We start from the raw sequence: 26,463 nt of genomic DNA, 5'->3' as shown, positions 1-26,463 counted from the left end.
CGGGCGCCCATTTCTTGAATGCGACGCCGTGATGCGCCGAACGCGCGCGGGCGGGGGAAAAAGCGCGTGGGAACTAATTAATGGGAGAATAAGAAGTGTGATCCCTGTGGAAGCTGAAGTCGAATAGATTATGAATTGGCCAATCAAAAAAGCCAGGTACCTGAGCTCCCGAGCTTACTTTGACCAACAAACAAATGCTTATTCAAAAACGATATTCGAATTCACGAGGTGAGATTGACAAGGAGCAATCAAGACATAAAATCAAACAAAGAAACGAAATTGAGGCCCTGTAAAGAAAGACCATGTTCCCTCTGAACCATCCATGTACGTAGTAAAATTTCGTATGCAGAACAAAGTTAGGGCTGGGCTGTAGCTGACATTTTTTTGGGATACACCGAACAAGGCAAGGACGAAAATGTATGACACTTGATCTGCCTACCTTACCTACCTAGGTAGGCAAATATAGCTATGGGCTGCAATTGTGAGATGGACTAATACTAACCAACATAAATCAGCATAGATAGATCATGAAGATTTCTTTTCCGTCTGGTTCCATTTTCTTTTAACATGTTACTTCATTCCCTGGCATTGTCTATCTTATTTTATATAGCACACATTATTTTATACAACTAAATACAACTAAATACAACATACAGAGCCTCGCTCGTTATTTATACATGACCGTCAAGTCCGTCCCCGTCGGTGAGCCTCTTCCCAGAAGGCGGCCTCATCGCCGCGATAAAGCTCCGCATCCATAAAGCTCTCCACGTCTTCATCGTCCGGCCACGACCACGCCAGGCCCTTTTCCTCGCTGACCTTGATAACCCGGGCCTTGAGCGCCTCCATCGTCTCTGGCGGCACCTGATGCGACATGTACGACTTGAAAATGAGTAGAGAGATGTACAGACGCTCGTGGTCCGGGTGGTCGGGGTCTATTGCAGTATCGAGCAGCTCTTCCCGTCCATCCGCCCCGAGACCTTCGTTGATGATCCATTCGAGCCGGTTGAGCAGCTCATCGTGGTCGCCGAGGTACGCAAGGGTCCGAAAGTAGGAACGAACCTGTACAGGGCCTAATCGGTACCCGAACGATGGCAGTTTAAGAAATTGGCTTTGAGGGTTCTCATCAGTAACAATGCGTTGCGAGAGTTTGGCGGCCGCGGCCTTGAGTGCTGCATGTGCGTCGTCGATTACTTCGTCAAAATATCTAGACTGTCCTCTCCGGAAGTTGATGGCGGTGATGGCACGACGCAAAATCAGACAGAGCTTGTCAAACATCAAAATGTCCACAACTCCTGTAGTCTCGTGCACATGATGAAAAACACGCATGAACATTCGCAATGCGTTTATGCGGTTTTCTGTCTCGTATGCCCCGGGGGACAGACCTGCAGGTTGAGGCAAGACCGCAATTGCAGGGCGAGCCAGAGCGTCGAAGATAACGTGCCAGACCGACATGTTTGGGCTTTTTTCGTGTTCCATTCTGATCCTGGTTATGTTGATGAGATTTTCCAAGCGGTGTATGTCTGGGTTCTTTCGCTTGAGGCCTTCATGTACCCAAGAATATGGCAAAGTCCTAGTGACGCCAACTGCACTAGCTCGGAAGAGATGCAGAGGCATGTTTAAGATATGTTTTACTTCATCCGGTTCATAGCGTTGATCCGACTTGCGTCGATCGATGAGGTCGATGAACACACGTGACGCTTGCACCTGTTGTCGGCTATCCATTAGGTAGCGTGCGATCTCCTTCATAGAAGTTGCATTCTTCAATAAAACCTGAAGGCAGGCGCCTACAGGCCTAATACCTTGATTCCGCATCTGCTCATAGAGCTCTGATGGGCGCGGAGGCTGCAGGCGAGCCTTCTCAAACTCACTGAGGTTGGCTTCATGGACTGGATGAACCTCGAGACCAGTGCCAGGCAGGGCATTTGGCCTAGTAACTTCTCGGGCATACAGCTTGACAAACATCTCGTTATATATGATAGCGCACGGCGAGAGACCTGGTTGTGGAGGTTGTAAAAAAGCCTGCCAGGCCTCCTGAGCATTTCGAGTTGCCTTGATGCTAGCAGCCCAAGGCATAATTACCGCCGAACTGGCGTCGGGGCCTAATTTGGGCGTAGTAGTACGGTGATGTACGAATGGTAACTTTCCAAGAGCTGCCCCGCCGATTATATCAAGACTCAGATCGACGTCCTGGGGAGCATAGCCAGCTTCCCGAGCAAGAACACCAGCCTTGACATTTCTGCTATAGTCGTCTTCGACTGGCCTTTTTTCGTCCAGTCCATCCCAAGCCTGCCTGTACGGGGGCCAGGCTTTGGAAAGCCGAGATGCGACCAACCGCTCGGGTTTAGATTTTCTCAATCCACCCAGGACCGACCTGATAGCTCTGAAAGCGCTCTGATCAATCAATGGTGGGCGTGCCAGCTTCGCAGAGAGTGCTAGCACCACCTTCTGGGCTTCCCAGTTGTATCTAAGGTTGGCAAGGGGCATATATCGAGCAGGATGGCTGAAGATGACTAGGGCTGCATTGTGGACATAATTTTGTCTTTGACGAACCACCAGCTCTGCGGATATCCCCTTTTTTTCTGGAGGTGGCATTGTTTCAATATAGCGCTCCGCGAGCCGGGCGATTGACGGCAAGGATGCAGGCCAAGAGTGCAGGCTATGACGTGTCATCATACTGACCAGGCGGATAAACAAGTTGGGTGGCCACCGATATCGGTACTGTGGCGATGCTTTGTCGAGCTGCGAAACAGCGGTAGCCTCTGAGGGGTCGCTTTCGCGGTTCATAGATTCGGGTATTGAGACCTGAGGGAAGGCCTCGCCACACACTGCCCTGAATATGCAGCCATACAATCGACTCAGCGTTTCGGGATCATTGTAGTCTCGCCGCAAGCACAAGACCTGGAGGATGACGAAAGGGGGTACGAGGCGCTCGGCTGAGCAAAGACGGCGCACCATCTCAGCTGGGTTTTCGGGTTTGAGGATCGAGAGCCACAGTTCAATATCCTCCAACGCGATGCCCTTACTGGCCAGGAATTTGAGTTTTTTTACTAGAACGGACTCCGTGATCAGGTGCTCAGAGAGGCATGTCGGCTGCGCAGTCTCAGCTCGCATCATGTCAACCTGCAAGGCAACGATAGACAGTCGCGTACTCCTGGAAGCAGCGGCGCTTCTCAGGAGGTGATCATGGTGTTCTGAAGCTCCATATCCCTGGGTGAGCCATTGTCGCAATACGTGACTTGGAGCCCATTGCTGAAAGTACTTAGAGTCCCATGCCCGCGAGAAAGAGGTTTTGGATGGTGAGTTTGTGGAGGCATCATCGTCTTGCCAGTTGGGGGCAACATGAGGGGCGGACTGAAATGTTTGTGTGCCATCATCTACTGGGTTTTCGGCAGCCGTGGCAAGCCGGCGCGCGGCGTGAAACTGGAGGGAAGTCCTGTCAGCATTTTTCATGGGCCAGGTGCTAGAGGTGTGAAGACCGCGTTGCATAGCAAACATACCCAAGGAATTGGTCTCCTAGCATTTGCTCGCAGATACTCCGAGCTATCGACTAAGAATCCGAGTCGAGGTGCGTATCGTCGCAGTGGGAGTGTGCTCAGCAGCATTTGCTGGGACAGAGGCTCATCTTGAAGGGCCGCGGATAGCAGGCAGCTTCAGGATTTGTGGAGTGTTGTTGAAGTGCCTTGGAAGAGTAGGCAGCGAATAATTTTACAATGACAAAATCCGTTGCATTCTATACGCGCTCTTGGAAATTCGACCATTGAGGTTTTGGATATCTTATCACTGGAAGTTTTAGCTTAATCCATGCCGTCTTGTTTACATAATCAGCAGGGAAGCTACCAACCTACCTGAGGTACGTACCAACTTGCAGTAAGATGCGACGCTTATCAGCCGACCGAGGCCCACTATGCACAATCAATTCATTCCTCAATTAGGAATTAGCGGAAGTACCAAACAAGAGGCATGGAACGTATCACCAAATTGGAGGTGGTCTGGCGCATGTCAATTAGGATAATGCTGTAAATTTCTTCAACCTGAGGCTGCAAGTTCGCAATGCCGCCACTGAAGAGAAAGCGCCCGCACACGGACGCCGGAGTAGGCCCACCTCTCCAAGACACAGAAGTACCGGGTTCCGTTGCGACCCAGCAACAAACGCGGCGCGTCACGCGTCATACGGATGCCGCCGCCGCCGCCTCCTCCGCCCCGCCGATCGTTGCACCACCACCTCCGCCAGCCATTGTCCAGTCTCCGAAAGCGAAAAGAGGCCGTCCATCACGACAGTTTCAGCCGCCGCAACAGCAATTTCCAACCGAGCCCGCCGCTGCCGACATTCGCAACGGCACTGCTGTCGTCCGGCGGCAGGGACACGGCCCATCTCCACCCAGTTGCGCCGAGAACATCCCCATCTCGGGAGTCGCAGCCGTCCAACTCGACGAAACGAGGACGAAAAGGCTCACAAGACACACTAACGACGGCAGTCTCGCAACTGTGCACGACAAGACATCCAGGCGTCAAAGTGACGCGCTAGCCCAGTCCCCACCGGCTTCTGTCCTGCCGCCTGCACCTCGTGCATCCTCTCATAACACATCATCCGGGCTGGCATCATCGACCAAAGGCCAGGAACCGTCTAAAACAGGTCAAAGCACAACCGCAATGGCTGCGTCGACTTCAGTACCCGCAACGGCGGCGACGACAACACCCAAGCAGCCACCGCCATCCCCGGCAACATTTCAAACACAACAGAGGCTCCGACCTGGCGCTGTACCCACCCCCGAGAAGCGCGGTTTTCGGACGGATCGTAACATAGACAAGGTCGTCCTGGGAAACGCCTGTTTTTCCACCTGGTACCCTTCATACCATGGCAAGGAGATACTCGGCGATGCGTCCGGGACTGCAACCAGGGTCGTGTCAGCCGCGACTGACGCGACGACCGAAGTTGGCGCCGGCAGCGGCAAGGGCAAGAACTCTGCCGGCAAAGATGGAAAGGGTGGCAAGGGGAAGGGTCAGCAAGCGCGGCGCGAGCCGATGATTGACCGCCTATACGTCTGCCCCTATTGCTTCAAGTACTCCAAGGTGCTTCTACAGTGGTGGAAACATACAGAGTTCTGTAGCAGGCGCAACGATATTCCAGGGCGCAAGGTTTACGTACATCCCAAAGGCACAAGGACGATTCCAGTACCGGCGCCTTCAAAGTCTGGACGTAAGAGGAAGTCAGACGGCGCAGACAAGGCGGCTGCGCAGACGATACAAGACGAGGGCGAGTGGAGCATATGGGAAGTAGATGGAGAAGATGAAGTTGTGAGTATAACCATTTGCCCAACTCGAAGTTCCATCCAGCTGAAAAGTTCTGTATGTAGCTTTTTTGTCAAAATCTATCCCTTTTCGGAAAGCTCTTTCTCGACAACAAATCCGTCTTCTTTGACGTAGCAGCGTTCAACTACTACCTGCTAGTCTATACTCCACCGAGCGGCGATATCACAGGAGCGAATCAAGAAAAGGGTGGCATATCCATCCCAACATTTAATTACGCGAACAATACTACTGCGAATAATACTACCACGACAACCACACCACGGATTGTGGGGTTCTTCTCCAAGGAGAAGATGTCATGGGACAACAACACGCTGGCATGCATCCTGATCTTCCCGCCATGGCAGCGCAAGGGGCTCGGCGCCCTCCTGATGGGAGTATCTTACGAGATAGCCCGCCGCGAGGGCCTTCTAGGCGGGCCAGAGAAACCCATTTCGGACCTCGGTCGCAAGGGCTACAGACGATACTGGGGCGGTGAGATTGCCAGGTGGCTGCTGACGACAGGTCATGACAAAGGTAGCCAGCACGGTCAGGGAACCGATCATGAAAACCGCGAAGCGGAAGTCGTCGTCGACATTGAGGAGTGCAGCAGGGCCATCTGGGTGGCCGTAGAGGACGTCTTGCTTACGCTGCGGGAGATGGACGTCGCCGAAGATGCGGGCATGGGCCCTCCGCGGGCCGAATTAAGCCATACCGCGGACGACGAAAATACAGGCGAGGATTCGTCGGGTCAGCAACATGCCAACGAGAATAACCAGGACGTGCTCGACGGAGAAGAACATAACAAGTATCCCGCAAAGCAGGTGCGCAGAGTGAGGATATCAAAGGCGCGGGTTCGGCAATGGGTCGCCGCGAACCGTATAGATCTGACGAGGCCATGCGATCCGGAAGGGTTCATAGGGGACGAGAGACGCACGTCGGTCAAGCCGACGGAAGAGCATGATGACGACATGTCAGCATCGGCTTAATCAAACAGCATTACCCATGTTGGGTTTTGAGGAGAAAGAAACAAAATAAAACATAAAAAAAAAAAAAAAAAACTAAATTTTTGCATGCAAAAAGTATTTGGTGGCGCAAGTACAACCATCGCTACCACGTAGTAAATAATGTCTTGAATAGCTAGTCCACATCGAAAATACAATGCATGTGTAATTACCACCTACAGCACATGCAATCTTCAGCGGTAGGCAACAGTCTCAAGGCTAGAGTTGTTTTAATTTTTGCACCAGTCAGTTCAGGCACGGAAGCGCGCGATCGACGCGTGAAAAAGTAATCCGATCTAAAGAATTTGATTTAGATTTTTCAATCTCGCTCGCTCTTTTCGTTTTTGTCTTTTACTGGTTTCATCACTTTTTTTTTTCACCATGCTACCTACTATGTACTCATGCTACTGTAGTTCGGTCAGCTTTTGCCGAATATTCCCGAGGTGTGTGTGGGAACAAAACACAGACACACAAACACAAGAAAATTCACAAGCGGCTCCCAACGGGCTGGGTTGCATGGCAATGTCGCAGTAGCCACGTCTCGGGATAAGCTCAGTCCCTTGTCAAGATTTGTACACAAGGACCAGATTCTGCAAGGCTGTCACTGTCACAAGGTAAAATAACCGATCATCGAATTTTTAATTTTTTCTTCGGAGGGCCTTGCGCGAAAAAAAGGGCATTTACCATCAAACCTATTAAACCATAAAATCACAACATGCAACAGCCCAGCAATCAAACAAATCAGACAGCCATCAATCTGTCAACATCACCAAAAACATCGCCTAACTCATTTCTCACAGTGGTAGATTGCAAGGTACCCACTTATTCTAATCAAAGTCAAGCTTGACACAAGAAATGAGAAACAAGAATAACTCGGGCAACACCTTGACGATCGAGATGGGTTAAAAAAAAAAAGTCTTTTTCCAATTCCGTCGCAACTCCCGGGTCCACTTTTCTGGATTGCCCGCGGCGCAAACATGTATTGAGCTAATAATATTAAAAGAGAAGGGGATAAGAAAGGAAAATTTTTCCCAGTCTAAAAGAAGAAAATGCACAAAGCAAGACTAGATAATAAAAAAAAAAGTTGTCCAGGAACAGCAGCCGGCCAACGAAAAGCGAAGTGAAACCTTGTTTGGCGATGCACTAGCATCCAGAAAGTAACCCAAGCTTCCTTCCGATAAGGCCTCGTGGCTGCTGGCACATTGCTGGCAGGAAAGGTTTTTTCTCTTTGGTTGCTTTCCCGGCAAAAAAAGAGTTACTAGCGGACCAAAGGAGGCGAAAAAGACTGGTAAAGGTTGCGCGTGGCGCCGTTGCGCCCGCCAGGGGGGCTTGGAAGCTATCCACACCCCTGCCAGTTGACCAGGGCCACGGAAGCTATCCGACAGCTTTCCACAGGGGAAAGAAAAGATTTGCTACTCTCTTGAGAGAGAGCAAGTCCTCATGCATGTGATTCATGGCAACATACTTCGACCAGAAGGCAGATTTGCTCGGCTTTATAGTTTTCAGCCGTTGGGGAAAATCGTATGAATTAGTCCAGTGAGACAAACTATAGGAAACGGTAAAGTAAAGATAAGGGAAAAAAAAGCTGCAACGCTTGGTTGAACTACGCCGAGCTTGTTCCGGTTGTTCGCGAGCTTGAAGCTGACGCAGGTGAACAAGGATTATGGAAGCTTCATTGCGCTTGCAGTGGGTGCGAGTGGGGGTCGCATTATCAACCACACCTCCTGAACATAACAAACCCCTGGCGTAACCCTGGCCGTGTCTCCGACTGTGACGAAATTTGCGCGAAGAAAAAAAAATGCCAATCTGAGAGGTCATGGTGGCTTTTGGAGGAAGATGCCAGCCTCGACAGGTGGCTCCCAACTCATTGCCAGAAGCTGGGAATGCAGCCTCTGTTGATGCTTGATGAGTGCCTTAATCCAGCAGAATGTTCCTTTGGTAATTGTCTCGCTGATAGGCCGAGAGTCGAACCGGGCGCACAGAACAGATTGTTCCCGAGCCGAGTCAGATACCATGTGCCAAGATAGCAGTCAAGTAAGCTCGTGCTGTGTAACCCAGATTCTGTCACTCTCCGATTCCGCCCGACCTGACCCAGCGGGTCCGAGATCATCATCTCTTCTCCCTTCGGTCACCCGGGATAGTTGACCAATCCCGGTTAACCCAGGCACTCTTCCAGCCTTGGGCCTCAGGCAACCTCAGGCTGGGGGTGGTTCTGCCGGAAAACCACTGCATTATTGTTAGTCCGGGTTCCCTTTATTCGTCACCGCCCAGCCAGCCTCAGCAAAAAAAATAAGTCAGAAGGGATCCACAAACCATTGAGATGCTTCTGGTTTGACCGGCTCCGCTCAACGCCCTCCCATTGACCTATTGGGCTCTCTCATTCAGAGCTAGGATACCACCGAGGCCCGTTCTTGGCTCCACCCACTGAAGGTCTCTCTCTCTCTCTTCCCCTTCTTCACTTGAGCTCCAGTTTCTTTCCACTCTGAAAAACTCTGACTTGTCCTCCCATTCCTCCATTCTTCGATCTCGAAATCAGCCCGGCGTCCTTTGCTTTGTCCAACCAGTCTATCATTCAGACCTATCTCCTCTCCATCAGATACAATGGCCTCCACCCGTGTCCTCGCCTCTCGTCTGGCCAACACCATGGCCCAGACTGCCACCAAGGCCGCTCGCCCTGCTTTCCGCACCCAGGCGCGCACCTTCACTGGTAAGCTGAGCAATCCGTGAACCGCAAGCAGAACCCAATGGAGAGCCTCGAGGCAGTCGACCGTCGAACGATTCAGCTCCCAGAAGAATTTTTTTTCGAATACTCGGGACGGAATCTTCGGCGAGAGCATGCTGTCGAAATCTCTGCCTCCGCGGCTGCGTGAAAGAGTAGCATTTTTATCCGAGCATCGAGCTGATCCAAAAAATTTCATCAACTTCAGGCATGACCCTCAAGCGCCAGTCGGCTCCCTCCATGATGGCCGCCACCATCAGCCGCCAGGCTTTCCAGACCCAGCGCCGTGCCTACTCGTCTGAGATCGCTCAGGCTATGGTCGAGGTCTCCAAGAACATCGGTATGGGTTCGGCCGCCATTGGTCTGACTGGTGCCGGTATCGGTATTGGTCTGGTTTTCGCCGCCCTCCTCAACAGCGTTGCCCGCAACCCTGCCCTCCGTGGCCAGCTCTTCTCGTACGCCATTCTGGGTTTCGCCTTCGTTGAGGCCATTGGTCTTTTCGACCTGATGGTTGCCCTCATGGCCAAGTTCGTAAGTTATATCCCATTGAGTCCCTCTGCCTCTATCTGGCGTCCACAAGCTAACCCAAGATGTAGACCTAAACGATTCAATCAACTTTTGCTGAGCAATACGGTCCCCCCGACTTTGGGCGACCCTAATGATGGGTGGTTAATGAGACGTGGGGCTGTCAACTATGACAGATCTCAGCATTATATACGGAAAATAGACCTCGGCTTAGAGCAAAGGGCACCCGTTGTGTATAGAATCGGGTGGCCCATAGATACTGGGGGAGGAGCATGATAGAGCATGGCCCGGCAGTCACCTCGCCCCTGTTCGGGCTGCCTTGTGTAAAATTAGCGAACGCATTTCCGGAACCAGGACCTTTCCAAAGGACTTTTCCTTTCTCTCCAATTTCGGCCCTGATATTTGCCCTGGTGATTTTGATATTGTATCGCATTCAGCCTCCAATCTTCAGGCTTCTCGAGTAACAGCATCTGAGCCACTGGAGCACAGCACTACTGTACTTAGGAACTTGACAGCTCTTGAGATCCGCTGAAAAGCTTGTGCGGGCCGTTATACGATACCCGGGTGTGCGTGAGGATTCGGCATCCGCTGACTCCACCCATCGAGCACTTGCTTTGAGTATTACAATGACGGGGTTTTACGCCAGACAGCCGTAAGAATTATAAAGCCAAGCATCCAGTCCAACACAAGTTTGAGCGACAATTTTAAATCATGCTGAACGACTCCAAATCCTTCACCAGCGAAAGAGTTCAGGCATAGCAAACCAGGTATCACAGGGAACGTGCATCAAGGAAACGACAGGAATCGAGATCGGGGCAAAATATTCAGAACTGGATTCGAACGGGAGCTATCCCATCCATGGTCTCGCGGCGACTAGCCGGCGGGGCCGTCCCCATGGGAAGTGGAATGCATGTGTCCACAACAAAAAAAAAAAAAAAAAAAAAAAAAGGAAAAAAAGATGATGGCTTCTTGCCTCATTGGTGTCCCAACAACTCAAATGCGTGCAAGCAAAGAAACTTTTATTTTTCTTTGACCTTTTCCTTTTCCTAGGTCGTAGGCTGATGAATCAGTTGAAAGCATATCGACGAAAATCGAGACTTATCGATCAATCTCCCGGTTTCCTTGCCTACAGCAAACGGGCTCTCTCTCGCTGTGCTTGGTGGAAGAAAACAATTCCCCGTCGTTCGCTTGTGTCAAGGTACCCAATAATGGAGCGAGCGGTCATGGGATGAGCGAGTTGCGGGTCGTTTATGGAGACGGGAAGCGTCCTTCGTCTGGGGAATTGGGACCCATTCGTAGGTAATTCGGCCTGGCGAGTGGCTGGCTAGGTGATAGCCGAATATCGTTCTCGGCGATGGGTTGGGCGTTTATGACACCGTAAAAAGAATAAAATTCAATTGAGTTTGGACTGGCGATACCCAATTCTGTACTGATTGTTTAGGTGTGTATGAAAGGAGTTAGAGGCAAAGGTTGGAGGAATTGGAAAGAGGTCGGGCGGTTGCTATTGTTATGGTTTGTTAACCGCGGCTTACATTATCCTTACCCCGCACGCCATGGCCTGTTCCTGTCGAGGCGTCCAGGTATTGTGTTGCAATGCATAATAAGGGGAGATCAGATCATTCCATGTTTGCATGAGGTTCACTGTAAAGCACGGCCTGTGAAACAAAAACAAAGGACAGCGGAAAGTAAAGTACCAACCTGTTGATAGTAGCGACTTGTGTAGGTTGGATGCTTTTTGACGACACTGCCAACTCTCACGACAAATGTAGTTAGTCTGTCTGCTCCGCAAAAATAAAAGTGGAAAAAATATCTCTCTCGCCGGGATTCGAACCCGGGTCTCAAGCGTGACAAGCTTGCATACTAACCCCTATACTACGAAAGACTCGAGTGGATGGGAGCCGCGGTAGTTTTCAATGTCTATAAGCAGTATTATCAGCATCCTTGATGTCCTACCGCAACTAATGAGCCCTCCGTTGGTCTGTTTCCAGCGTGCATTCCATATTAGTTGTATAATTCAATTTATTTTGCCACGGATTTGGCTGGCTTTAAAGCCTTCCAAACCATGGCCTAGTCTTGGTCAAATTCAACGGTGTATCTTGTTGAAACTGGAATAGTAAAACTAGTACTATACGGAAGCAAAACCCAATATTAACATATACAGGTAAAATGGTTGATCTCATAATTAAAAAAAAGAAGAAAAAAAAAAAGAAGAAAAGATATTACTTGTGTACTAACCCAAAGAATAAATAATCCTGCTGTGTTATGTAACAGGACTGCACTCAAGTCTAATTATATAAATGTTCAAACAAGCCAAATGGCACAGCGAGCGATTTGCAAATGTACAAAAAACATTGCTTCATAACCATCATGACATTCCCCTCGTATACCCAGCCTAACCTTCTAAAGTAGCTGAAAATTGTTATGCCGAAATAAAATTGAACAAATCATGATCGTCTTCCGGCCATGTGATGCATTCATGGCTCATATCATTCATCTTCGGGGACAATGCTCGACCCAATGACTGCCTGATCCACAACCAAAACAGGAACCAGTGTCCTCTCTCCTTTTCTTCTCTCTTTTAGTTTTCCACTCTGGGACATAACAATTAGGACGCTTATGTACAGTGCATCTTGCACTTGGTGCAAAACTTCTTTAGTGTGGCTCGAGTATACTGCCCACGTTGCACGGTGTTATAACTTCGCGCCAAAGGCTTATCGGAATCTTTCCCCAAGTTCCGCTTGCATCAGCACTGAGCTTTAGGAGGAATAGAAACTGGTTTAATGATATGCATGATAAACAAGCACCAACCGCTTTTGACCCATGAAGTAAAAGGAACCATCATCTCAATTTGGTGCATATATGGCGACTTGTGGGGTCAAACTTACATGCGAGATCAGTGGTGTATTGCGAGATAGGCACTGGCGCAGACACAGCACCAGGCTTCTGGGAAAGCCGCGGCTCTATTGGGATCAAACACTGTTAGGGAGCCTGTATAGCATGATTGTGAGGATTTTTCATACCTGCAAAGGGGGCAGCCAGGTTTGGGCAAGAGGCCAGGAATACTTTCGTAGCCGCTGCCGCTCTAGAAGCCGCGTATGGCTGCCACGCCTTCCGCCAACCAATGTACACCCTAATGATTGTTGGCATTTGCCGTTTTTCGTATACTCGCCACTGTCGTATATACATTCAAGACTGCCTCTGTGGTGGTTGAGCCCCATGCTATATTTCACCTACGTTTTGAAGTGCGGCAACTCAACGGACCGTTACTTTGGTCATAGTCACCGTTATACTCCACGTGGAATTAACTCCATACATGCATGACAAGTCTCCAGGCCATAGCATGGAACCCCACAGACATAATCATACTCGGAATATATTATAGGTATATATGTCATTCAATGATCCTCCAGCTCATGCTAGAATAAGCGAAGACCGCCCAAGAAGATTGAAATTTCAATGCGCGCTTGACGCCATGCGAAAGAAAGCACCAGCAAACCGCCTATTCTTCAGCCGCACCTGCAGGAACGGGGCATTAATCCATCATACCATGCCTCCCAAATGCAAAAGGAAAGGGGCGAATTCTCTCAGCCCTTCATCGACAACACACCTTCTAACATGAAAAAGTGGTCTGTATCATTTCTGTCCATCATTACCTGCCGCCGCGAGCCCTCCTCGACAGCTTCCCAGCTGCGCCGGCCTGATTCAGCCATGGTTGTCGGCGCGTCTCCCAGCTGGATTCCGAGCTCGACCCGGCCCCGAGAGCTTCCCAAGTCTCCATTATACCAGGCCTCTTTGCCGGCAGCATACTGTACTGCAGGCTGTAGAGAATCTTGCGGTTCATGGGCGGTACAAACTTGCCCGTTAACAGGCAGATGAGTACCTCCAGGGAAAGATAGTGCTTGCGCAGCCGATCGCCCATCTGGAAATACTGGTGGAATATCGCACCATATGAGAGAGGTATGGACTATAATTCTCGAGTGATACCCGGATCAGTATGAGGAAATAAAGTCAGGAGAAGAAAGTAGCCAAGGACTCACGTGAAGTTCTATGCTGGACGTTTTCCCGGGAACAGCTCCGGTGGCGGACGGACCGCATTGCAGTGTGAAATAAATACCGCCTGAATCCAGCCCTTAGGTCAGCAACCAAAATCCAAACAATGCGGGAGACATCTCCAATGGTCCAAGTGTGTTATGAGCTGACCTGGTAATCTCCTTGAATCTTTTAACCGCAGCATGATGGCGAACAACGGAAAGTGATTCAAGCATGAAAGCAACATGTCGGAAACGGCCTTGATGGATATGATAACCATCCGCCAAATGGCAAAATTCAGATAAAATACCACCACCGTGGGCAGCAGGAATGATAAGACGGTGAACAAGATAGTTCCAACAAGTAGCTGGTCAAGTCCGTAGTCGCAAGAGTCGATACGATTCCGCAGGACGTTGTGTTTCTTGCCACGGAAAAGGTAAGATAGTGAAATGAGGATGGTGAGCTGCCAGTTGTAGATTCGAGCAGAGGCTAGATAGAACGAATTGATATGCACTGATAAGAGGGAGAGCAGGTCGGAGAACAAGGCGATCGGTAAACTTGCTCCTGCAAAACTTGAGTAGCCAACAAACCAGATGATATAGGGCAATCCCGGCCTCAGCGCCTCCAAGCAACCTGGTAAGCGGTTAGCCGCCAAACTCATTAGCCCAGAGAAATCTTGTCTTCCAAAAAAAAAAAAAAAAAAAAAAAAAAAAAAAAAAAAAAAAAAAAAACAGACTAGAGGAGTAAACATACCTGCCCAATAGGCAATGACCCACAGGAAAAGGTCACCAAGGAACGCCGCGAGCTCGCTGTTGAGCTTCAATCCAGCAGGCCAGCCCATCAGCCAAGATATGCTGGTCTGCAGCGCATCGACCGTATAGGTCCCCAGTAAGCTGCTGATCTCCTCCGCAACCCACTCGGCGTTCTCAATGATGTATGAGCCCAAGGCGATGCCGATGATAACGTCGTTGGCCACGAGCCACAAGCTGTTGTAAAACCGAATATAGTCGAGGTGGCTCCCTGTCACGCTCTCCCAATCATTCTTACGCCGTCGCAGAGTCAGGTACTGCATCGGCCAATAGCAGAATTGCTGTAGCCGGATTTCTACTTGCTGTGCTGTTGCCGACACATCCTTCAACGCCCCGTACCGCGGCCGCGGTCTCCACTCCAGCAGGCGTAGCATAAATTCTGCCGCGAACCTGTAGAATATGATCGTTGCGATAAACATCTTCTTGATTACAGGAAGAACATATCCTCGCACCAGATCCCACAACCAGCCAGCCACAGTGTCCCGAGCCGTCGTCGCAGACTCGACCATGCGCTCAGATACACTAAGACTGCGCTTCATGCGGTTACGAGGCCCGATGCGGGATGCGTTCTTCTGTAGCAGTTGCTCGAGTTCCCAGGCACAATTGATTTGGTTGACGATCCTAGGCAATGCCTTCTCCTTTGGTGAAAGCCGCCTCTTAATCACCGAGTGATCTCTCAGCTTCTTTACCAGCATTTTCTTCTTCTCCTTTTCCAATCTTTCTCGTCTCTCATCCTCCGCCTCGATTTCTCCAGCTAGAATGCCTAAGCTTTCGGGCTTGTCATCTAGGGCTAATGAAATAGGGTCCGCTGAGACGAACTGCATTCGGCCGGGTAGAGGTCTCCGGAATGAGACGATTTGAAAGCTGTGAGCCTTGGCACAATCTATTTGCACAGCGGATTTTGGGCTTGTGGTAACCATGATCCAGGCAGGTTCGAGCTGTGGAGTGTCCGGCATATTCACAAGCCCCAAGACTTGCATTGATGGCTGCTCACACAATCCATATATGCGACTGATGGGATGCGGCGTGCTCCTGAGTAGCGTCCCAGACTTGAGAGCAAAGTCGACATCCCGAGGCTACATAATACGAACGATCTAGCCGTCAGCAAATCGGTTCAAACCTTGCAGGGCAAAGAAGATCGCGCACCTGAACATCATCCAGGATCGCCACCACAAAAACATCAAGTTCGGAGTTACGCCAGCCAACGATAACACCAGGCAGAGATGACTGCGCCAAGTCGATCGGCCAGAAGACGCGCATGCAGCCATCCTTACCAGCCATAGCGGGACGTCGCAAACGGCGTGACCTCACGCTAGAACGACCCCCGCCTTTTCAGCTGCTCGCGAGCCGACAGTCCGGATCTTGGAGACCGCGGATGCTAGTCGACAAAAAGAGCCATTAGTACTTGCACTGGTTATGTCTTTGTGACGGTGAGGAGTGGATTCAGGTCGGGTAGTACCAAGACCGCTTCTCCTGTGGCCAAACGTTGTACAGATACGAAGACAATGGCGAATAAGAATGTTAGGCCTCCAAAGGCTTTAATTGCACGGCTCTGTCGATAGGTTTGACGAGACAGTATTAGCACTTGGATCGGTTTATTTCAGAAAGGCGTGTAGGTCCTGCAGGCGTATAGGTCCTGCAAGGCCCTGCAAGGAAAGCTGGACACTTCTTACAGAGACACCGTAGTCCCAGGCAAAGACCACCAGCTCATAGAGGCGACTGATAAGGTCCCAACGAGCAGTAATGTAGCCTGCCACGAAGATTCCAATCGTCAAGGCAGAAAAAGGGTGCATAGAATCGCTCGTTGAGACTGTGATCTCATCCCCGCGCACTTGTGTAACTCTTCGTAGCTGTTTGGGCCACGGGGTATGGATAGGCTGAGCTGGGAGAGCTGCCCATGCACAAAGTATCGACTGATAGTACTGCCGACTTTTGAAGCTGCGCAGAGCTTATCAATAGCGCATTGCGGGGCCGAATTGACCGCTGGCCGCAACTATCAGTGTTGTATATCCACAAACAAGTACTGGATAGGCCACTCTAAAAAGCTTGCTTGCAGCGAACAAGGACACGGTGGGCGGTGCGACGTCGGCGCGGGCGACTGCGGTATCGTGAGTTCGGAGCTCGAGGGTGAATCCAGCTCAAGTGTTGTGTGAGGGAGGCGCCAGCGGGGTTCGGTGTACGTATCGAGGTGGCGTTGGACACAAAGGCGGAGAGCTTTTGAAAGGTAAACTGGAAGCCAGACTTTGTTCGATCCTGTTTGATTGATTGAAACAAAAAAAGTCGACACTCTTGAATCAGTTCAATCTTTTGCGCGAGAAGCCTGGGATCCCAAGAAAGGGATCGCCAAGTGATAAACTCCAATTGCTGTGATGCGACATTGCAGTAACCAACCACACTCCGGTGGAGCCAATCGATCCTGGGTCCAGATGGGCTTGCGCGATTGGCACTGAGCTTCTTACCCCTGACGTGGTTTCGCAGTGTGCGGTTAGCGGGAATCTGCCGCCGACCCACAAATCCGGCTTGGCTGAATTGAAAGGAGATCGTTCATGTGGAATACAAGGCTATACAAGGAGCATGAACAACAAAAATAAAACATCGGAGACTCTGAAAAAAAGGTAGATATCAGAGAGGAGCCGCAATGAATTCTTCCTTAAAAATGCAATAAATTCTGTTTTCGGACGGATCTGGCTTCCAGTCCATGGTCGAACAGTTCTCAATATAATCAATATCTCGCCAGTCGAACGAGGGCAAGGTGGAGAGAGATAAACAGGGAGGGAAAGGGGAAAGAGGAAGAGAGTGAGACAGAGACAGGGAGAGACAAAGGATTGTAAATAAATATGAAGGAGTGGAATTTATTTTATAAGGTTTCTAGGATGCTTGCTCTGGTTGTGTTCTATTTTTATGGCTCTAGAATGAACAATCGTCAGCTTAAATACTACAAATAGGAGCAATGGCTGGTGTTGTAGGACGAGTTGGGGATTGACTTACACCTCCGCCCCATATGGGTGGCATCATTTTCTTTGTTATCTTCCCTTGCCTCGTCAAGCAATTTGTCGATGCCCTTCTTCTTCAAGGCAACCTGTGTTTTATTTCCGCGCCTCATTAGTATGCAAGATCCGCCCACATGTAGAATATACGAACACATTCGATATTTCTAGTAGCTGTCGCTTTTTTCGAGCCAAACCGAATTTTGTTCTCAACCAGAACCCTTCACACCACTTTGCAGCCAACTTACCCCCAAACATTTTTGATAATCGTTGAAAAGACTTTCGCACTCATTCTTGTTGCTATTTCCGGCACCCCGCAAGTATTCTATTATCTTTAGTCAGACACGACCGTGACATCAAATCAAGCAGCTTGGCCATCAAAGCAGCACCTACTCTCGCTGTACCACTTCAGAAAACACGTATCGTAGCGCCTAAAAAAAAGAGACGCTCAGTATACGAACCAACAATCGGTAGCAAAGTTCCTGCAAATCAGCCTTCTTACTCTTTAACCTCGTTGCATTCTGGCGCGAGTGAGGCCGACATTGCAGCAAGCCCTAGATCTTCAAAAAGCTTTGACAAAAGTAGGTAGTCTTTGCCACAAAGGTTGCAGTCGGGGCAGCGCGAGAAGTGAATTCTCAGGGTTCCAGGATTTTGAAGAGTGCAAAAGAAGGACGGCAACCTGGTATCGGATATCGTGAGAAAGTGCAGCGGCGCGATCGATCTTAACCACACTAATGCTTACGGCCGTGGCTTACGGAGTAACTCCAAACGTGCCGACCCAGACCCAGACGTCATTTTGTTATCAGTTATCTGTGCAGGGGTTAGCGGTGCCCCACTTAAAAATTTAGGAAAGCACCCGTCTGATCTCCTCATCCCGCGATTCGCGATCAGCGACGGAAATGCGACTTGTAGGCAGGTGCAGGCACATCTCAATTACTCAACTTGCCTTCAACATCAATACCTGCTGAAGGTACCTTATCTTCCATTCCATCTTGCTTCGCCTGAGCTTGTGTCTCAGCCTGCCACCATGGAAGAACCGCTCGATTTCAAAGCTCTGCAGGACAAGATCCAAGCAGCCCTTGTCGCAACCACCCGCAAGGTCAACTTGATCGCGACCCAGGACATAGCCTTCCGCCGTAGTGTCGATCCGGAGGCCGGTGAGCTGTTGGATGAACAGCGTGAGAAGCTTCTCAGCTTGGCGTCATCGCTGGTCAACACGGCCGCAAGCTTGGGAGGTGGCAAGAGCTCCAAGCCCAAGAGAGCTTTGGAGCTGGAAGACGCCGAAGAAGTTGACGACAACTGGCAGGCCATTGTGGACTCGCTGGATATTGCCCTCGAAAAAGCCGATACATGCATCGACGAGTACACGGGGCTTGTGAAGAGGAAGGATGCGCCAACTGCCGATATGGCAAGTTATTCACCCCCCATCAAACCTTGGCCTGTCACCAGACCTTCAGCTAACAAAAAAGCTATAGGGCCCAACCGCCAAAAAGTCGAAACCGGGTATCCTTGACAGATCCCTACGCTACGCAAATATAATCAAGCCCCAAAAGGCGTTTGACGTTCCGCCAAACAACCATGTCAAAGGACCTTGGAAGCCACTTTTGACCAAGAAGCCTCACGCCATCGTCCCCCTTGACAAGAGCTTGACCACCTTCGATAACGAGGATGCAGAGACACAGTACGACTACCTTCTTCATCTATCCTTGCTTGTGCCACCGCTCTCGGGCGAAGAGCGCGCAAATCCCGCCAAGCGAAGGGTCTATAATCAAAAGATACGAAAGTTGCGGTACAAGGGTGACACTCGAGGTACTAATGGCGTTTTCAGGTACAAACATCCGTACGAGACAGAAATACTGCAATCGAGGCACCCAGAAAGCGTATACCAGAAGCGCGATCCTATACCGTACACGCCCGTCGTTAAATCCTCTCCGATCTATGTCGATACCTATGAAGGTGTGCTGGAGATGCTGGAGGAGCTGAAGCAGGCCAAGGAAATTGCAGTCGACCTCGAGCACCATGACTTCAGAACCTACCACGGGCTCCTCTCGCTGATGCAGATTAGCACTAGAGAGAAGGACTGGATTGTCGATACTCTTAAGCCATGGAGGCAACAACTGGAGATTTTGAACGAAGTGTTTGCTGACCCGAGCATCGTCAAGGTAACCTGGGATATTACACTCAAAGTGGCTGTTCGGCCCGCAAGGAACTGCCTTGACATTGAAGGATACTAACTTTATCGAATAGGTGTTCCACGGCGCCTTCATGGACATTGTGTGGCTCCAGAGGGACTTGGGGCTTTACGTTGTCGGACTCTTCGATACTTTCCACGCGGCTGAGGCGCTCATGTACCCTAGCAAGAGCCTTGCGTATCTCCTCAAAAAGTTTGTCGACTTCGAGGCGGACAAGCGTTATCAGACTGCCGATTGGCGAATCAGGTGAGTTGCTCTGCCTCTTGTGTAATTGTCGGGCTTTTAACAAAATTTCCCTCTAGGCCATTACCCGAAGATATGCTTTATTATGCGCGCTCGGATACGCATTACCTGCTGTATGTGTATGACATGATGAGGAATGAGCTTCTCAGGCAATCTGTTAGCGGCGATCCTCACAGGGACCTACTTGAGAGGACACTCCAGAGGTCAAAAGAGACGGCTCTCCAGCGTTACGAAGCATATACAATCGACGGAGAAACAGGCCGAGGCTCGCGCGGCTGGTTCAATCTGATTCACCGATTGCCCAACACTTTTAGCAGAGAGCAGTTTTCTGTCTATCGGGCATTGCACAAGTGGCGCGACGATGTGGCGCGGAGAGAGGACGAGAGCCCCATGTTTTTGATGTCAAACCAGTTACTCGTGGACATCGCACGGGCTATGCCGGAGACGGCTGCCGATCTTCGCAGACTCTTCACGAATGTGGGCCCGCCAGTGAGGAATGCCGTGAACGAGCTTGTAGATCTGATACAGGATGCTCGGCAAAAGGGTGCGACTGGCCCAACACTTTTGGAGGTCATCAAGGCCGATAACACCAATGCTGCATTCTCCAACATGACGCTAGCGGATGCATACAGAAATGCGAAGACGACAACTGCAGGCCAGGGAGATGACGACATACCCGATGCCGTAGAGGTTGCAGGTTCACGGTCACAGCTATGGGGTAACCTTCCAATGAGCACCTTGTGGGAAAAGGTATCCAACAAAGTGGCTTCATCGGCCAGAGGAGATGAAGATCATATTGCTGTGCCCTGGAGCTCATTTGTTGCCAACGCTCAGGTTACTGAAGATGATGGCACATGTGCTCTAGCACAGGCAGAAGTGGATGAGATGGATGTTGATGAAGACGGAGGTGCTCCGGTCAAGCAGGAAGCCGAGACGGCCGCCGAAGTAAAGGACGAGCAGTTTACGCTGCGTTCTGGACGTTCAGAAGGGAGGACACAGCAAGACGATGATTCGTCGGCCAGCTCGTCGGAAGAGGACTCTGAAGAGAAAGAGCGGCTCAAGGCTGAGAAGCAACAGCGAAAGGAAGAGCGACGTGCACTGAAGCAGAAGCTCAAGGAAGAAAAGGCCGCAAAGAAAGCTGAGGAAAAGGCTGCTAGGAAAGCAGAGAAGAAAGCACTGAAGGCAGCTGCCAAAGCTGAAGCGGAGGAGGACGACGGCGAGGAGAGTGATGACGAGCAACCTTTTGATTACAGCAAGGCACAGTCAGTCATGCGTAGCAAGCGGGATCATGGGGCTGACAAGAAGGGCAGCGGTGGTGCCAAGGTTTTCGATCCATATACCAGCAAGACGACTGCGCAAGGGCCCAAGCCGGCAAGGAAGATGAATTTCGAGAAACCTGGCAAGACTGCGACATTCAAGAAATAAAGGACAGGCCTGGTGTGGGATCTAGGATACTCGACTGGGAGGCTTAACGAACCTGGCTGGCATCTTAGTTTTGATGGTGCCCTAGGCAATGAATGAGCTGTCTCTTGGGGACAAAAGATACCACTCCTGCAGCTGCAATTACTTCTTCGACTTCCAGTGCTACTGATGGACTCTTTTCTTCCTACCTGGACCGTTTCAGTTGCAACACTTTGAATGAATGCTGATGTGTGGTCAATTTATCAGTGCTCCGAGTTTTCATATGAGCAACTTGCAGCATGGCCAGCGAGGCACAATCAACTCTCGATTGACATGCCACCCGTGTCTTTTTTTCGATAAAGGAATGCCTTTGCTTACTAACTTTTGGTTTCAGTGATTTGATGAATTTCATACTCAAAAGCGCATATCTGACATGAAGGATTCTACAGAATCCAAGCCTCCAAGGTGTCATAGCAAGGGTGTCTTTGTACGTCTGCGCCCCCTCACTTTTCTTTGCATAATTGAAGCAACCTGGACGAATCAACAGCTGAGCTCGTCTGAGTCTCCGCAATGAATTGTTCTACTTGTAAACCATCATGATGCTGCACAAGCTTTTTATGAGATTGCGCCAGTTGAGCTGCAAGCCGACCAAGATATGATACCAACAACCGATAAATATCGATAAATACCTTTGTTGGGCTCGCCCTACCAACTTTTCTGGATAACAGAGACGCTATTGTCCCCAGGCCATCTGAACACATGATTAAAAAGGCAAGGTGACTTACATAAACGATATCACCTAAACGTAATGGACACAGAAAAAGCCCAAACATCTTCAGGTGGCGAACGACCGCCTTCCCCTGAAACTTATTCGGTCTTTACCCGGGCCGAGAAGCGCTGCATAACGGCCATGGTAGCATACTCCGCCGCCTTCTCGACGCTAAGCAGCTTCATCTACTTCCCTGCGTTGACGCAGCTTGCCGAGTCGCTGTCGGTGTCGATAGATGCCATAAATCTAACAATAACCTCGTACATGGCTGTCGCCACCGTCGCGCCGACGCTGCTGGGCGACGCGGCCGACATCCTGGGCCGGAGGCCAGCTTGCGTGTTTTCATTGAGCCTTTATGTCGTCACGAACTTGGCGATGGCCCTGTCGAAATCGTACGTGGCGCTGCTTGTTCTTCGATTGTTTCAGGCTTTTGCGATTTCTGGTGAGTGTACCACAAGAGCTTGCCATCTACGTCCTGTTAGATCTTATTCTTACATTTGACCCGTCTCGACAAGGCATCTTTGCCGTCGCGTACGGTGTGGTCACCGATATTGCAACCCCTGCTGAGAGGGGATCATATGTAGCCGCCGTGTCTTTTGCGTAAGATTTCCCTAGAACCAACTACACGAGCAACATGTTTTCTTGCAATGGATCCATCTCTGCTAACCCAACTCTCACCCAAAAGATCCACAATTGCACCCAGTCTCGGGCCCGTACTGGGAGGAGGCCTGGCACACGCGGCCGGCTGGCCCTGGATCTTCTGGTTCCTCTGCATCTCGGCCTCGCTGAGCCTGGTCCTCATCCTGCTCTTCCTCCCCGAGACCTCGCGAAACATTGTAGGGAACGGCTCAGCCAGACCCCCTCGGCACCTGCGACTCCCTCCAATCGGCCGACACCTCATCCGGCACTGGAAGGACCACGCCGATGACGACAGCAGCAGCAGCAACAGCCAGCCGTCGTCACGGACGATGCCGAACCCGCTGCGATCGCTCAGGATCCTGGCGCGCCGGGACAACGCCGTCGTGATGCTGGCGTGCGGGCTCCTGTACGCCGTCTACACGTGCGTCTGCGCGTCGCTGTCGGTGCTGTTTGTCGACCTCTACGCCCTCGACCAGCTGCAGGCTGGCCTCGTCTACCTCCCCTTTGGCCTCGGCGGCACCGCGTCGACTGCCATCTGCGGCCCCCTGCTGAACCGCGCGTACCGGCGGGTGAGGGACGGATGTGTTGCCGGTGGCCGAGAGGCCGAGGTGGCGCTGGACCGTCACGTCGCTGATGATCTGGACGTGTTTCCCGTCGAGAGGGCTCGGTTGGGCGTCGTGTGGTTGCCCATGGCGGTGGCCACTGTTTCTGTGGTTGCTTTTGGGTGGACGGTGCATCTTCATATGGTGAGCAGTGTGATTCTACATATTCTTATATGAAATGCCTTTTTTCTTTCTCTCTTTTTTTCTTTTGTAAAAAAAAAAGTTGGCATCGCTGACCTCGTGGAATTGAAGCATATTGCCATCCCGCTATGTCTACAGTTCATTCTAGGACTGGCAATGCAGCTAAGCTTTAGTGTAAGTCATCCCAGACGGTTGCTCTGTGGTTTTCTTTTTTTTTTCGATATTTCTCTCCAACCGCATAGAGAACAAGAAGGGGTATCGAAATTGACTTTTTTCTCCATTTCCTCTTAGATTTACAATACGCTGCTTGTAGACAAGAATCACAGGACGCCAGCGGCAGCGCAGGCGTCTTCCAACATTGTCCGTTGTGCGCTGGCCGCCATAGTTGTGGCATTTCTCCAAAATATAATTGTCGCGCTGGGCGTTGGGTGGACCTTTACGCTCATGGGTGGATGGTGCGTTTTGATTATGGCTCTGTTCTTTTTGGACTATCACAAAGGCATGGCTTGGAGAACGGCGTCCAAAAGATTGTTTTGAGCTGGCCGAAAATCGTGCGAGGTTATTGGACTACGTGTATTAATATCTGCTTCAGGTTTCGAATCTCTATATGACTCTCTACTAATTCATACTAGCAGCAGGGTCGAAGTCATGGTAATAGCAAAGCAAGTCAGCAATCCGGCCCATTTGCCCTACTCGAGCTGTTGTACAACATGAGGAACATATGCTCCCGTCACACTGATGTCTTGTTGTGGATCATATCTCCCCAGGCCAGGGTCTGCCTCTAATTCTTCGGGGAAATATTTTGCAATGAGAAACAGCATGTCGTTGTAGGCGCTATGGTGAACAAAGAGAAGTCAGCAACACATCGCCAGTTTCCCAGCTCGGGAAGCAACGAGAACGAGAGATACCGTCAAATATCTTCTGTGGGACAACTTACACTTGTCTCGAAGTACTCCCGGGGTGTCCGGCCGAGTCATTGATATTGATATGCATGGCATAGATTCGGTTCCGGTCGTCCCACTCCTCAGCGGGTGGCGAGGGCGGGATTTGCATCTGATACAGGCGCTGGTATACGGGGTCGCTAAAGTACGAAGCCCAGGAACCTCTCCAGGTGCCAAACTCCATCTCGTTATGGGCATATGTGCAGCCCGGGTCAAAGACCAGGGTCTCGCCCGTCTCCATGTCGATTCCGACATTTTGTTCCCACACGTCGCCGTGGATCAGGACGGGCTCCAGAGTACGGCCATCGGACTGCAGTGCGCCGAGGACTCGGGGGATAACGCGGTCGATGGTGATGCGACATGCGCGGTCGTACTCTGGCCAGGGCGGGTTGACGCGGTTGTCGTAACTAATTACATCCTTGAGCAGGTGCGTGAAGGAGTCGGCCCATTTGTCCTCCCATGGGACTGTCCGCTGCATGGATCCGCACACGGTGGCGCAGTGGAAACCAAACTTGCCCGTGGGAGACTTTTTGCTCCGATGAAGGGCGACAATCTTGTCGACAAAAGAGAAGGGCTCGGGCGCTGTTGCCATATCCATGTCATGGAAATCACACAAGAAGTAGTAAAAATGTGTGCCGCCTGAGTCGAACTCGCCCCAAGCTCGAGCTCTAGGTCCAAAACCTGGGCCGACGGCCTCCTCGATTGTGAGCTGGGACTCATATTCGCCCTCGCACAGAGCCTTGGCACTCCAGCCTGAAGCGACCTGGTGGGGGAGAAGGGGTGTGTCGGTATAGCTTTAGAATCAAGGAATGTCTGATAGATTTGGGTGATTATGGATAAAAGTTTGAAGACTTGACATACCTTGAGGAAATATCGCTTTGGAGTACCGTCCGGCTGGACGACGTTTATCTTGGCCGTCTTGGCCCACGCAGAGACTCCCGAAGAAACAGCAGAAAGTATTTTCGTGCCGGTTGGCATTGCTTAATCTTCTGTCAGCTTCCTACTCTTTGTTGTTTCACTATAGTCTTACACTATACTTCGAGTGTTTTGCTGCTGCCTTTTAACCTACCTTGGAATATGGTCTGGTGGATGGGGAAATTACCCCCTATACTCGGAACCCACTCATCTTGTGAGTCTTTTGTGTTTGAAGCCAGGACTGAAGACCCAACTGAATTAGGAGCTACTGCTAAATCCCCCATGACTGTTGTTCTCGATTGAGGGATTTGATACAGGTGGGGTCGGCGGTCTTGGTGGTGAGGAGTGAGTATACGACTTAGAGGTCTGATGCTGATATAAATACATAGACTTGTTATATCTTGGTCGATAGTGGGTGAAACGATGATACCCCTACTGTGAATAGATATTGTCCACCAATTCCCTCCATGAGATAGAATATTAGCTATATGAATATAGAGAAAGTATCAGCCAGGCAAGTTGAATTGGTGTAAAATCTACCTCTATGGGAGGGGTAGGAAAGGCTGTGTCGAAGAGTATTGGTGTGTACCTAGGTAGGTAAGGTATGCATACCTTTACCTTATCTCACCTATTAAGATGCTGCACCTAAACCTCAGTTGTGTTAGAATTGTATGCCAAGTCCTATCCCTGCCGATAGTAAGACACCCAATGGCACCCTACTACGTATATTCCTGCAAGGTCTGCAAGCCGTTCTCCTCTCAAAGAATACGAAAATTCGCAGAAAACGACAAGAGGGAAGAGGGGTAATAATTATTGGAGCAACTTATTTGCAGAACACCCCAGCATAAGAGCTGCACTCCACTGTCAGCTTTGCTGTAATCCTTCGCGGGGGTTGCCATAATTGGATCTTCTGATTTCAAATGGCCTTGGGCATGGGAGGCAACCACTATCAGCCACACATGCCTGTAAGGCAGTGACTGTGAGGTAAATTAAGGACTGGAAATCACAATCAGGAAGGCACGAAAAATCCAAGCTTGAATCACGATGGGTTAGAGATGAATGCAAGGTACCACCAAGGTCGGCAACCAAGATAGTAAGGTAGGCAGGCAGTGAAGGTAACAGAGGCAGGGAATGGAAGCCGGAAAATGGTGAGTGGACTGGTGTTGTTTCCATTATTCCGTGGGATCCGGGATACCACACCCATCTTTTGAACAGCCCTGGCTTGTAACGGCCTACCTATTTAGGCAACTACCTACCATAG

General features: G+C 50.4%; 8 protein-coding genes across 9 annotated transcripts; 4 read left to right on the top strand and 4 right to left on the bottom strand.

The window, feature by feature from the left end:
- Nucleotides 1-684: 684 nt before the first annotated feature.
- On the bottom strand, nt 685-3,681 carry PgNI_08379 (uncharacterized protein; the record flags this gene model as incomplete). Its single annotated transcript, XM_031128376.1, has 2 exons — nt 3,498-3,681; nt 685-3,420 (listed from the first exon to the last, which is right to left on the bottom strand). The coding sequence occupies exons 1-2, from the start codon at nt 3,600-3,602 to the stop codon at nt 685-687; spliced, it is 2,841 nt and encodes a 946-aa protein (XP_030979294.1). The 5' UTR covers nt 3,603-3,681.
- A 369-nt stretch (nt 3,682-4,050) lies between these two features.
- Nucleotides 4,051-6,275, top strand: PgNI_08378 (uncharacterized protein; the record flags this gene model as incomplete). The annotated part of the gene is made up of 2 exons (XM_031128375.1): nt 4,051-5,346; nt 5,388-6,275. The coding sequence occupies 2 exons, from the start codon at nt 4,051-4,053 to the stop codon at nt 6,273-6,275; spliced, it is 2,184 nt and encodes a 727-aa protein (XP_030979295.1).
- A 636-nt stretch (nt 6,276-6,911) lies between these two features.
- On the top strand, nt 6,912-11,044 carry PgNI_08377 (uncharacterized protein). The gene is made up of 4 exons (XM_031128374.1): nt 6,912-8,526; nt 8,611-8,997; nt 9,218-9,540; nt 9,606-11,044. Exons 2-4 carry the CDS (start codon nt 8,892-8,894, stop codon nt 9,609-9,611), a joined length of 435 nt encoding a protein of 144 aa, XP_030979288.1. The 5' UTR covers nt 6,912-8,526; nt 8,611-8,891; the 3' UTR covers nt 9,612-11,044.
- A 1,858-nt stretch (nt 11,045-12,902) lies between these two features.
- Nucleotides 12,903-16,708, bottom strand: PgNI_08376 (uncharacterized protein). Its single transcript, XM_031128373.1, has 7 exons — nt 16,046-16,708; nt 15,832-15,924; nt 15,519-15,750; nt 14,317-15,448; nt 13,735-14,196; nt 13,572-13,651; nt 12,903-13,498 (listed from the first exon to the last, which is right to left on the bottom strand). The coding sequence occupies exons 3-7, from the start codon at nt 15,651-15,653 to the stop codon at nt 13,184-13,186; spliced, it is 2,124 nt and encodes a 707-aa protein (XP_030979327.1). The 5' UTR covers nt 15,654-15,750; nt 15,832-15,924; nt 16,046-16,708; the 3' UTR covers nt 12,903-13,183.
- A 315-nt stretch (nt 16,709-17,023) lies between these two features.
- On the bottom strand, nt 17,024-18,085 carry PgNI_08375 (uncharacterized protein; the record flags this gene model as incomplete). Of its 2 annotated transcripts, XM_031128372.1 has the most annotated exons (5): nt 17,024-17,279; nt 17,361-17,451; nt 17,608-17,684; nt 17,753-17,790; nt 17,862-18,085. In XM_031128372.1, coding segments are annotated over 5 exons (432 nt in total), but the record flags the coding sequence as incomplete, so codon positions are not given. The 2 variants fall into 2 exon arrangements, with proteins under 2 accessions (XP_030979285.1, XP_030979284.1); XM_031128371.1 differs by lacking the exons at nt 17,024-17,279; nt 17,361-17,451 and having other exon boundaries at nt 17,532-17,684.
- Nucleotides 18,086-18,386: 301 nt separating this feature from the next.
- PgNI_08374 (uncharacterized protein) lies at nt 18,387-21,219 on the top strand (the record flags this gene model as incomplete). The annotated part of the gene is made up of 4 exons (XM_031128370.1): nt 18,387-18,800; nt 18,835-19,521; nt 19,607-19,797; nt 19,854-21,219. The coding sequence occupies 4 exons, from the start codon at nt 18,387-18,389 to the stop codon at nt 21,217-21,219; spliced, it is 2,658 nt and encodes an 885-aa protein (XP_030979286.1).
- A 784-nt stretch (nt 21,220-22,003) lies between these two features.
- PgNI_08373 (uncharacterized protein) lies at nt 22,004-23,883 on the top strand (the record flags this gene model as incomplete). The annotated part of the gene is made up of 5 exons (XM_031128369.1): nt 22,004-22,406; nt 22,480-22,564; nt 22,650-23,349; nt 23,458-23,520; nt 23,638-23,883. The coding sequence occupies 5 exons, from the start codon at nt 22,004-22,006 to the stop codon at nt 23,881-23,883; spliced, it is 1,497 nt and encodes a 498-aa protein (XP_030979292.1).
- A 152-nt stretch (nt 23,884-24,035) lies between these two features.
- Nucleotides 24,036-25,265, bottom strand: PgNI_08372 (uncharacterized protein; the record flags this gene model as incomplete). Its single annotated transcript, XM_031128368.1, has 3 exons — nt 24,036-24,180; nt 24,284-25,050; nt 25,149-25,265. The coding sequence occupies 3 exons, from the start codon at nt 25,263-25,265 to the stop codon at nt 24,036-24,038; spliced, it is 1,029 nt and encodes a 342-aa protein (XP_030979293.1).
- Nucleotides 25,266-26,463: the final 1,198 nt, after the last annotated feature.

The sequence above is a fragment of the Pyricularia grisea genome (genome assembly GCF_004355905.1).
Source record: "Pyricularia grisea strain NI907 chromosome V map unlocalized Pyricularia_grisea_NI907_Scaffold_6, whole genome shotgun sequence".
NCBI lineage: Eukaryota > Fungi > Ascomycota > Sordariomycetes > Magnaporthales > Pyriculariaceae > Pyricularia > Pyricularia grisea.
The sequence above is the reverse complement of the archived record's forward strand: the minus strand, read 5'-3'. Positions and strand labels throughout refer to the sequence as shown.

Coding starts and splice junctions, on each gene's coding strand:
- PgNI_08377 (XM_031128374.1), top strand. CDS start 8,892: ATGGCCTCCACCCGTGTCCTCGCCTCTCGTCTGGCCAACACCATGGCC. Junction 8,998..9,217: donor CCAGGCGCGCACCTTCACTG/GTAAGCTGAGCA, acceptor CATCAACTTCAG/GCATGACCCTCAAGCGCCAG.
- PgNI_08376 (XM_031128373.1), bottom strand. CDS start 15,653: ATGGCTGGTAAGGATGGCTGCATGCGCGTCTTCTGGCCGATCGACTTG. Junction 15,449..15,518: donor CGATCCTGGATGATGTTCAG/GTGCGCGATCTT, acceptor CGTATTATGTAG/CCTCGGGATGTCGACTTTGC. Junction 14,197..14,316: donor GGTCATTGCCTATTGGGCAG/GTATGTTTACTC, acceptor ACCGCTTACCAG/GTTGCTTGGAGGCGCTGAGG.